At 43.9% G+C, this 12,497-nt stretch overlaps 1 protein-coding gene across 5 annotated transcripts in view; it reads left to right on the top strand.

The window, feature by feature from the left end:
• The window catches only part of by (focal adhesion protein tensin), a 99,110-nt gene that overhangs the window by 36,153 nt on the left and 50,460 nt on the right, over nt 1-12,497 (top strand). The window contains exon 1 of one of the 5 annotated variants that reach the window (XM_046613878.2): nt 3,778-4,301. The exons of the other annotated variants lie outside the window; for them this stretch is intronic. Coding sequence (XP_046469834.1) covers nt 4,272-4,301 — 30 coding nt within the window. The 5' untranslated portion in view covers nt 3,778-4,271. Of the gene's footprint in view, nt 1-3,777; nt 4,302-12,497 lie in introns of those variants that run through there. 5 annotated transcript variants of the gene reach the window in all.

Raw genomic sequence — 12,497 nt, 5'->3', positions numbered from 1 at the left:
CGGAAAGAGGAAATGAAACAGGTGAAACTAAATTAGCAAGGCAAATGCTTTTATTCACGATACGTATTCACAGTTTCAAGTCTAAAACAAATCTGCTATTAAAATAATATTAGTTGACGCAGCAGCCAATCTTATTCGTATTTTATCTATGACGACTACTACATCATAAAGCGGCGGGGGTAAAATGGGTGGTTCACCCTTGCACAGTAAGCGAAACTAGCTGGTAACAGTGATTATTGATTGTAATGACTAAGAATGAATGTCTTCATACGCTCCTAAATTTGTCGCCAATGGTCGACGGGGTTTGATACAGTAAATTTTAGCGAGATCGTTATTCACCTTTATTCACGATGAGAAAAAAATGAAATAGCATCGCGAGAAAAAAACGAAACTGGTGAAAAATTTCAAAGCAAAATGTGTTTCACAGTTTTATATTCCGGATTGAAAAAAGTTTGCTGACCACATATTTTTTAATGTGCGCGATTGAGATGCAGCCGAAAAGCAGAACTGTACGCTCTTGCGGTGAATTCCAGTGAAAGTGTCATTGCGATAGCTTAAACAATTTTCGAGATAACTTCGAAACGATGAGCCAAGAGGCTGCATTCCGCGCACAGTTAACTTTGAGGTGACATTGTAGTCGCTTGGAAAATTGTTTGAATCCGAGGACGCTCAACAGATAGAACAGGTACCTATACGTTAACTTCGACAAATGTGGAAAATACAAATAAGGTTAATACACGGTAATTATTTGTGGTTTCTAAAGTTCTGTACTAACGATGAAGACGTCGATACTGCAGGCAACGAAGAAGCTGATTTACTGGAACTCATTTTCCGTTATTGTTTACTGGTTGATCTCTGGTGATACCTGCATCATTTCCGCAGAATTACTTCAAGGAATTGCCTTACCATAGAAATTCTATCCGTATCTTATCAAACGGTTTTAATTATCGTTGGTAAAAAAAAAAAACTGCATGTGAATGAATCTGCAGTGGTTTTGCAAATTCAAAGGAAAATCACAGGATCAACGAGTTGCCTTGAGAAAATCTTCACCTCGCCGTAACTGGTCTCCGCGTTCACAGGCGCGTTATCATGAATTATTAAACATCACGAACCGGCCTATTTTTCGACCTCGAATTCACCTCGGTCAGACGCGAGTCGGACAACGGATTCACGGACGACGCGCGCTAATAAGAATGCGTGATCGACGGTGATCCAGATGATGACTTTTATTCTAACGGTAAATCGCCTTGTATTGCAATCGTCGAGTACTCTCTGCCCGGAGTAAAGATCGATTCCGCGAATGCACTGGGTAGCGTTTAGAGCTGGTCCGGTCAACCTCCTCGACGGCCTTCTCGTCATCCTGGCAATCCAAGGACACAACAAAGCCGGCCCCGTGTCTCGACCGGTGAGTGAACCCACGCCGTATTTATCCAGGAACGTCGAGTTGCGGACCCGTCTTGTGCTCGCTGGGCAGCGATCGCCGGTTGCAGCATCGAGATCATGCAGCAGGCTGCAGAGAAGAACTCGATCTTCTTACCGGAACCATTCCTCGATTCGATATTCCGATGACTGTTATGATTTTTACGTTCGTACGACTGTCGGAGGAAGAAAAAATTTTCTCTCACATTCTTTACCATCCTCTGCACGTCTCGAAAATTGTTTCACGATCTTCTTTGGTCGGCAAAATAAATTCTGTCATGAGTATTACGCACCGGTACGAGAATTATGTATGACCTACACAGCGGACGGAAACGTGTCTTGGAAGCTTAAAGCACCAACTATGCCTCATTCGAAAAGCAAAATATTCACGAGAAAATTGTTTCGTATTATACGAATTCGCCTGAAATATTGTTTACCAGTACTTTAAAGTGCTTCAAAAATCATTCAGACCACCTATTTCGATGCTGTTAAAGAAAATGTATAGTTACTCTCGATGGAACTTGACGCGTCAATACGTAAACTGTATCCAAATATTAACCACGAAGTAAAACCGGAAACTATTCCGGATGCTGGATAAAACCTTGAGATTACTGACCGATTATACTGGGTCGGCTGAAACGGACGCAAACTAAGAAGATGTAGATCTTAAACTCTGAATCTGCCACAAGGAAAATTGATCTCATTGCAGCAATCGGTGGATCTAGAACCGCCTGATTATCAGTCCTGTCGGTCCGAGAGTGACGATGAAAGACAACGCGGAAGGCGCGCTGCAGGCAGGATCTAGGATCGTTGATTGACGACGTTGACGAAGAACCAGGACGTTGAAATCCACGCTGAGAGGGGTATTGAAAGGAGAAACTCAAGGTGCGTGTTGTTGCAGAAAGGAGCGTTATTCACTTTAATGAATTTAGGGAAAATCAGATAAAAAACACACATGAGTGCGGGTTCCGTGATTCAGTCTTACGTGGAAGATACAAGGACTATTCCCGACGCCTTTTCGTAGTGTGAACATGGTCAAGGTCTCGCCTAAAGGATACGCGACCATCATTGGTATACTCGCACGTTAAGGTGACTTCACACGAGTAAATTCATGATCATGAGCAATAGAGGAAAAAGGCACCAAAATATCAGACCATGATCAGCGAATTCTATTGAACAATGTTGAGTGCCATGGGGAATTCCTGGAGAGGCTGCAGCGACGACGATGCCGGCTTACAGGAAAGGATGGGACCTGACACGTCCTTGTTTCCCGACATGGCAAAGCGGCAACTGGTCTCGAGCCCGTAACGTGGCGGCGAGAACCGCACATATGCACACAGGTACGAAGGCAAAGAGTGCGCGCACAGAGTGTTCGCAGCACAGTGTTAAACCTCCGGGTCTTTGCCACTCTAGGGTGTGCTCTTGCCATACCGAGGCTCCAGGACTCGCCGGCTCTGGTGTCTTCTCCTCTTCTAGCCGCCGGATTGTACAAACACTGACCAAGAACCGGAACGACCTCTTTCACGTAACCAGGTGCAGCGTCTTGGATCTTGACTCTGGGAACCAATGCAGATGAGACCGCAATGTACCAACGGAATCACGATGCACTTTTGGAGCATTCGCAAGGGGTTTTAATACATTGTATGCCAATCTGAAGGGAGTTTATGAACACTGGGCTCTTTATATTCGGTCTGATGGCTGGAAAACATTTTCAAACTCATCACATCTCAATGTTCTGAAAAGTAACCGATTCACATGGTTTCGAGGGCTGCCATTAATATTGCAAACGAGCCAAACATCAATTTCCAAAATGTCGGACATACGATAGTTCGAGAAACTTCCAAATTTGAAACATACATTCCCGAAAATGTTCCGAGGCTTCTTAAGGTGCAATTCGATAGCGTGATTTAAACTCTTTTTTTTCTATTTCTGTATATTTTTCCTACTTTTACCTGTACCGGTTGTTCTCCATTTCGCGGATACGTCTAATCTTGTTGTGATTTTCGAAATAAAGTTCGCGATCGAAAGAACAGCTGATTGGTCCTTCTGTCAAGATATCCTGTCTCGCTCCGTTCTAGAATTTAATTAATACAAAAATAAAAAACAGATTTGACGAAAGTGCTTCAGCCAGCGCGCCTCTGTAAATTGATTTCTCCCGAGGCGAATTTATTCAATCAGGCATTCGAAGTCGGGGTAGCAAATCGGAACGACAAGACCAGGGTCCTCGGAGTCCCGTGATCCGGGACGGCGAGGAAGAAGTCCCAGTCGTTGGGAGCCATGGTATCTAGTTAGGGAACCCGCTCGCGGTGTGCTGACAAAGCGGGCTCCTCGGTGTTCAGTCCGTGTCGCGCGTCGAGACGCGAAGCACGTCGTGGTGGTCGTTGTTGAGTACCGAGAGTAATTCTCCGGGGCGAAACCATACACTCGAGTTTATATCCATTAAGTGATTATATCGAATTAAATTAAAAAATCACGTGCGTTACGTTGGCGGTTCTCAATCGCGCCGCGTGATTTTACCGGAACCGATTTGAAAGGGTCGGCCCGAGTCGATCGCCCCCCTTTTCTGTATCGTGCCCGAATGACAGCGTGCAATTTTTCGGTTCATTCACGGTGTCGCGAATCGGCAAAAGAATATTCAAACGCCCGCAGATCGCGCCAACGACAACCGAAAGTGCTTCGTAATCATTTTTACCATTAGCTTGTGCCTCGTGTGTGTGTGATGCCGTGATTTTATTCTATTATTTTTAAACTTGCCGAACGCGAGTATCAACTTTCGACTCACCATCGCCAGTGATATCGCATTCTACATTGCCTCGTTTTAGTTATCATGGAATACCTGAGGTGACTCGAAGATGAATGGGTACAGTGGAATTGTTTACGAGGTGAGCTGAAAATACGTTTATTCAAATTTTTTACCAACCATGTCAGAAGTTCACACTTGCAAATATTTAATACAATTTACAGATTTCAAAATTCACTACCGTATCTCATACTAAATCAGCGTTACGTCCTCACGATCGTTCTCAATCTTATCTTCTTTGACTTAACGCTAAAGATATCCAACAACGAATATTGCCGAGCCGTATCGAGATTTGGAATTCGACAATTCGTGAGTTCGGTTCTTTCAAATTTTTCGAAAGTTATTTTTCCGTTAGGGTCTGTCTGAACGGATCAAGAACTTACTTGAAAAATCTTCGTCACAGCTCAGTCAGTGACGATATGTCCATACAAACATCGCAAAAACATTCATATAATCAGATTTATGATTGAGGAAGATTCCAGATCGCCGATCGCAGTTTTAGTTTTGGCAACACGAATTTTTTTGCCGATTAAATTCCAAGCTTTATAAGCGATCCGAACTCCCTGTCCGATATTGTTGCGGTAGTTTGAAAAATTTACTGACTATTTACTTGCTCAATAACTATTGTCATAATTTCACTTACATGTTTTTTTTCAAACGCGCGAGTTTCTGCCCCAGATGAGGTTTGTGTACAAGGGGTACCGATAAGAACCCTTTACCCGATTAGATAACGCGTAGCATTATATGCGTGGCAGGTGTATATCGTGACAGTGCAGATAGATATATGCCTAATATATATAGACGTAGACGTGCCGACACACATTGATGTCATTCCCGTACCTCGACGTCGCCGTCCTAGTTCAGGTAAAACTAGATGTAATAGTCACGAGGCCTAGTTATCTGCAAAAAATATATTCCCACCTCGTAATTCTTCCTCTATTACTTCTTCCCCGCTGTACAGACATCCGAATCGATTCGGTACCGATCTTTTTCATCCGCACGAGATACGAGAGAGTATAAGAAAAAAAAAGGATGTGTCGGATTGAAAAATTGAGGAAAATAAAATTGGAATACATAATCAATTGAAGCTGTAACTTCCGGCGGTAAATATTGTTTCGCGCTGGTGGAAAGGTGGTAGAAACGCATAACGAAGAAAGAAACTCAGTAAGTGAATAAACAGGTGAAATACGAAAAAATGATCGGTATCGAAGAACGGTCATGACGCGTTTTCTAGGCGTAATATAAACGGCGGCATAAATTCTCGGACAGTATATAATTGCGAGAAATAAATTCCCGATGCAAATGAAGCGAAAATCAAATTCTCGCTCGCCTGCGCATCAAGATAACGAGCGACGATCCGGTCGCCTCTTCGTGTTCGCAGTCCGCACGATCCGGGTTCTCTTCTTCTGTGCGGGTGAACGAGATGGAGACGGACTTACGGCCGGATAGCCGGGGGAAAGGAAACAGAAGGAGAGAAAGGGAGAGAGAGAGAGAGAGGGAGAGGGAGCGGTAGAGGGAGAGGGAGAGGGAGAGGGACAGGTTTGGCGAGGAGGAGAGATCACGAATTAAAAAGTCGTCAAGGTGAGGAGCGTTATTATTTTTGCCTCGAGGAAATATAATGTCGGTCGAAAAAGAGACGCCCGAGGAATTGCAGGTCCTTCTGGGAACGGGTTTTATTGCCGGGCATAGCGACCCCCGATATTTCGCACAATTTTACACACGCGATTAGGCATTTCTACCGGTGTGCAGACCCGTACTGTCGTATAACCAGAAGAATCTTCTCCGATGACGCAATGAGCGAGCCTCACTTTCGTGCCGTCTGACTCGATGGGTTTTACTCCGATATGTTACGAGAACCAAACCGACTCGGCAACTTAGAACTGAATGCTAATTTCGTTACATAAACTGCGAATGCTATCGTGTTACAGCCATATGCATGCACACTCGTACAGCTCGTGCCTTCGCTCGCCTATCGCTTCTATTTCACATTTTTATTCAACCAGCTCGACGATGACGTCACGCCTACAACCGTGTTCCAGCTCGCGTTCTTTTGGCCTCTCTTCTTTCAGTGCCTTGGAAAATTTATTTTCATGCTATTATTTTGGGAGTGGAATTTTTTTAGAAATTCCAAACAGCGGTGAGGCTTGTATCAAATACAAAATAAAATATACTTATCCAAACGGAATACCCATACGTATCATCCGAGGAATCCGGCATGTTGGCATTCACTGGTTTATCGTCAGTGGGATATTATAACGACGGTTGCGTATCATTTTTCGCACGCAAATTCTCCAGCCGTTCGCTGGTCGCAGGATTCGCGCAACCTTCTGATTCGATCACGGTCAGGTATAACTGTAGGGTTCAAGTTCAATCAAGATCAATCGCGAATAAATCGTATGTGCAAATCGGTCGCAATGCTCGCAACAATCCGACACGTGCGTCAAACGCAATTGCGTAACGATCGAAAAACGCCTCGTATTTTTTTAACACAGACTAGTTGACATCGGTAGATGAGAAATCAGGGGTTCGTAAAAGTTTCGCAAATTTTGTCACATTTCAAATTCTGTTTTCTGCCCTCATTGTTAGTCGAGGACGAAAATGAGTAAATTAACGTGTCTACTCGAGGGATTTAACGTTCGTATTCATCGGTAGTTCGAGTAATAAATTCGACGGACGCGATACTCGAACGTCGTAGAAACGAGCTGGTGAAGAATGAAATGAATGTTTGAAGAAAAAATGAGACGACAAATGGTGAAAGGGAAGTGTGAGAAGATCATGATTTACAGACGCCGGCCGCGACAAGGTTCCGACTCGAGGGCGGGATGCGTTTGTGAGCACAGATTCATAGGTGGAGTGCAAACGTGTATACGAGGTGGTACAACTCGCAGGTACGAAGGAACCCCGCGATGTCGTCAAAAGGATACGTCCTGTGTGTTTGACGAAAAGAACAGCCGCGCTTGCCAAAGTCAAATAAAGGCGCGGTCCGCATTGCCTCTTACGTACAGCTCGAAAGCACATGCATCGCAAGGTTCGTACGAGAAAAGTACGAACGTGAGCCCTGCGCTCCTATACGGCGTGTGAACTTGGCTTAAGAATAAACAGGCACTCGTAAGCGTGCACACAACGGCAGAAAGTCTGTGCAGGTATTTGCTTACGCATATATGCGCATATTTATTCTCCTCAACGCAGAGACGAAGAGGGAGAGACGCTCTAATCGTCCCACTTGTGTTTGTCCCTCGACACTTACGTGCATTTGGATCGTCAAAAATGAGCGGCGTGCCTCGGGAGGCTCTGACATAATTGTTATTGTTATTACTATTAATATTAATACCAATGTTATTCTATACAAGCATACGTGCCTAGGCATTACATTAAATGCTACAGCGGGAAGGGAGAGAGAGAGAGAGAAATTGAAAGCCCACTAAATTGTTCTGCTGGTATAGCTGATTGGTCACGTACTCCCTTATTGGTCCTTTGCTAATACAACGTGTTGCTTCAATGAAACACACACTCGGTCTTGCCCGTTGGCCTCGGGCGATTTGGCTTCTAAATATTTTTTCCATTCAATCACCACCTAGGTGTAATAAGTGCTTCATCCAAGAGGATTAAACCTGCGGCGAATGTAAAACTAGATTTGATTATTCTTATTGAATTAATTTTCGACTTGGAACAATTTTCTTCAGAAATATATTTGCGGCATTTGTCAATCGATTGAGATGTAAATAATAGACAATAATATCGAACACGTCTCATTCGACTTTCGAGAGCTTGAACTCTCACTGTCTATGCACCAGCGAATTCCACATCGGACGGCACGTAATTCCGTAATGTATGAAAGTACGTAATTAACGAATATTGCGGGATGTGCGGGGACCGTGAAGATCGTAAGGTTGTGTATAAGTATTAAAAATACCGATTCTACGAGGAAGCGGCCATTAGGTTAGTAGAGATGTACAGTTGTAGCGAAACGACCATCTATCGAACCGTTTCATTACTAATGCCGTCGTTATTTTCCACCTCGAAGTCGAGTATCATCATCCGCGTGCGCGCATATTTTCTACCTGCAAAAGCGTCACGGAGAAGTAGAAGTAAGAGAGGAAGAAGAGGAAGAAGAAGAAGAAGAAAAGGAAAAAGACGAAGGAAAGGAAGAGGAAGGTGGAGGCTGCAGACGATCGCGTCGCGTCGTGGGCGTTACGGGCAAAATTCCACTCGATCTCTGTGCAGTGACTCATGATACACCAGACCTCTGCGACCTTTTGGTATACGTACATCTACAATATCACTGCTTTGATATTTCCTAGAGCACCACTTTGGAGCCGATCGTACGATGGCCCATCACTCGTTTTGGATGCAAAACCGCGATAGTGCAGGCGTTAGAAAAGAAAAGTAACTATTACACTATCGTTCCCAATCAACACACCGTAATCACTCCTTGACACACTGTATATTTCTCTGTTACGGATAAGCAATGAAAAGCTTGAGAAAAGTGCAGGTAATGAACGACGAAACATATTCGACAGTTGCTTTCCAACTCGAGGTACGAAGGGATTCGCGTTCCAAGAGGCCAGGTGCACTTATTCGAGCGTATAGAACGTGACTCTTCTCGGGTGGTGCAGGGTGTGTGTTGTTGGCTGTAAAATCAGCCGCGCCATTTACCCATACGAGACTCTCTATGGTATCAAGTGTCGTTTGAAAAACAGCCGCTGAACGCCCTCCCTCGAGTATATCGAGGTATGTTACTACAGTTATGGTTGTAAAACACGTTGCCCAGGGGAATACACACGTGCAAGCACACTCGCCTAGACTCACTTAGACCCGCGAAAAGCGCACCGTAAGCTGGACATTCGCCAACATCCACCATCCCTTTCTCTCTCTCTTATCCATCTTTCCGTCTCTTTCGAGACACGATGAACACCCTTACTCCTGAGACCATCTCTCCGTTTCAGTTTGGTCATTATTTAACGTCATCGAAATACCCCGACGCACTTTCCCAGCTGTCAATTATAAGCGTGGAAAGACTTATCGTCACGTCAGTAAGACAAAACGAAAGTGTATCCGTATCTTCGTGCGGTTCACGTTCGATTTAAACTGAACAAGAAATTTGTGTACCTACGGTAAAAATTCACTTCCTTCTGGAAATTTTTAAAGAAATAATTTTCAACAACATTCCCGGACTCTTCGTGAAATTTCGAGAGATAACTCGATACGAGATCATTTATCTCGTACTATATCCAACGATTGAAAGAGACAGACCGTTTCGCAGGACGAGTAAAATACTAGACGCGAAACCGTTCTGCTTTTGAAAAATGACCCTGTTGTCGCGGCTGCTGCACAGCTGAAAAGCAAAGAAAAGTTTTGGTCGAGTTATATGGAAAGAGGAAGAGAAAGAGCTGCATAATGGAGTAAGTTGACACCTCGACTCGGTCAGAAGTCTTCCGCCAGTGAGCGTTCACGACGACAACTCTTATACTGTACGTAAGTACGGGTTGACGAAACTTTTGATGAAAGATAAAATCGAGTCCCCGTGTTCCGTAGCTGTAATGCGGTTGGTGCGTACAGCGGACGTACGTCACAGTGAATATAGCAGACACGTCGTCGGTACCGTGGAAGGGCCGCAAGTTGTGCTGTACTGTAATAAAAATGACTTCGAGCTTGAGAAATAGTTGCGTAAAACGAGGGAAAAAAATTGTAAAAACTGGTTACCGGAGCCGTACGCACGTCTGCATGTCACGGAAGAACCAGACTAGACGTAACCCGCATCGTAGAATTATATATGTACCTGCATTATACGTACTAGTAAGCGCGTGCACGAAACGGGAAACTATTCCAGGGCCGGCTATCGTTTCCGGAAGTAAGAATCCTGCATCGCGGTTTACCTTAACCCGAGATGTCGTCCAGTCTGGCGGTTTCTCGCTGACTGCGGTGCATCGGGTGTAAAGCTACGCGACATCTTTTGTAGCGCCATCGGGTGGCTTGGAATTCTTCTTCAAATTCGATCCCCGAAGTCGTTTCGTCGTTACGCCGCCTATAATCTGCTCCATGGACCCCGAAGGAAGACTAAAAAGATATCATTACTGCACGTGCAGCAGCCCGGCTCGACTTCGAGGAAGAAGGTGAGGAGTCGTCTCGATAACTTAATGGGTCGGCTTATGCTGCATTAGCGGAGAGCAAGGTTCGTTTATTAATTATCAATCTTTTGTTTGATTTCTGATCGCCAACCGCATTCCTCGGTTCGATTGAGACGCTACATCGCGGGCCCGCTTTTTCTTTTACTCAGAGACGGCTTCTTTCATATTCGGAGATGACAAATTAATTGGGGGCTTGTTATTACGATGCTACGTGCTTGGCAAAATGGAAGGAAATTTATATTCGAAATAAAATAAAAAACGGACAGTTAAAATTATCTGTACTTTGAATATATTCTTAGAAGAAGAAAACTCCATCCGGTCTGATGTTCGTCCGTTATTTAGACGATACGACAAATAACGATGAAGGACGAATGAATGAATGAATGAAGGAATGAATGAATATTCCACGTATCCAACGGGAGAGACCTTATCTTTTTCGTAGTATACTACGGGATGTTTACGTATTTACTTTTCCGTGTGGCGTCGATTGATAAGGGGACAAACGTCAATACCGCACTGTACGAAGATAATATTCGCGGATTTCCTGTCCCTAAAGACGACGAACGAAAGATTACATAATTTCATCGCGTAATTGAAATTTTCACGGATCGATACGCTGTGAATTATTCTAATTAATGAACTATAAACGGGGTTGGCAAGAATTATACGGGAAAAGGTTACGGTACCAGGTTGTCGGAAAGTGTTAAGGGTAATTGCAACGATGACTTGTTCTAAAGTTCATGTTCGTAGCTCACCGCTATCGCCGTTATACACGTATATTAATACTTGTAAGCGTAGGGGGAGTAAATGGCGAGCCTGTAATTCGTGTTTTATTTCGTGTATGGGATATAACTTCCATCTATGCGAGTTAACCTTTGGCAATACAACCGCATACGTATCTATACACAACTTACATATAATAGGAGGTTGTTTGACAAGACGGGGCAAATGAGGCTGGCTCAGTGCCACATCGGATAGCCCATCGGGCATAGACGAAAGGCCTTTAATCAAACTCAGAAATAACCAACGTAATTGTCTTTGGCTATGACCTTCCGGCAGTTTCGTTGTCTGCCTTTTCTTTCTGTTTTTGTTTTTTTTTTTTTTTACTTTTTCTCATCGTTGTCTCTTCTGACCTTCGATTTTTGGTCACCCTATTATCAGGATTTTTCCACTTCTTGTCCACAAGTTTTAAAGCAAAGACACACGCTTTACACTCATTGGTTAGTGGGTACGCACCGACGAGTCGTAAACTCGCGGTTAATGCCTGTTACGACTCTGCTGCAACCGTGCGTTCTTTCTTTTTTTTTTCTATCTCTTTTCTTCGATAGATAATAACGCTAGTATCTACGGTTAGTGTGTCAAGATACATGCGTGAGCACACACTTGTATGTAGGTATGTAGATATGTACGTATTATATATCCATCGATGCACTTCGAGACGCGCGTTTCATAACTGGGTCGACGGAATGTCGGATTGTTAGACACGCCCATGCATACTGTACACGATTCGTGTTCCGTTCGGTACTCCACAATTTTTATCATACCGTTGAATGAATAGTGACCTGATTAAAAATGAAAAAGAAAAGACGCGTCTCTTCCTCTCGAAAATCATATGAAGAATTGAACAAGTAGATTTCCTAATCAGTTTGTCGAGAAAAAATTCGTTTTTTTTTTATCGCCAGAAGTAAGTGCGTAATCGTCCTTTCGCCCAACGCGATAAATAATTGGTCTTGAGTAATTTTTCTTTCAGCAATTAAAACGAATTATACCTTGGCACTCACAAGACCAGGTATAAGGTGAAACTTACACGATTATTATTACTCGCGCATGAATATTACGGGTGTGTTTACTAATTAGAGAAACTGCTAATTGTGGCGGGTATAATGAGATTGTAAAGAATCTCGCTGGGCTCGGATGTCACTGCAAAGGTCGGTGCAGGCAGGTATGGGTGATTTTCGATTTCACTTTTGAAATTCAAAACCGCGACGCCGATTAGCGACGAATCAAAGCGCAATATCACCCACGGTCTGCCACTGCAGTAGCTGGGTGCTAGGCTGCTGGCTTCTTGCGTTATACACGACCCAAGGTCTCCTAGCTCTTCGCTCGACCGAATAGCACGGCGTACCAGCTACTGCAAACTTTCTTATCGC

The sequence above is a fragment of the Neodiprion pinetum genome, chromosome 2 (genome assembly GCF_021155775.2).
Source record: "Neodiprion pinetum isolate iyNeoPine1 chromosome 2, iyNeoPine1.2, whole genome shotgun sequence".
Classification (NCBI taxonomy): Eukaryota; Metazoa; Arthropoda; class Insecta; order Hymenoptera; family Diprionidae; genus Neodiprion; species Neodiprion pinetum.
Note: the sequence above shows the minus strand (reverse complement) of the source record. Positions and strands in the feature narration are given on the sequence as shown.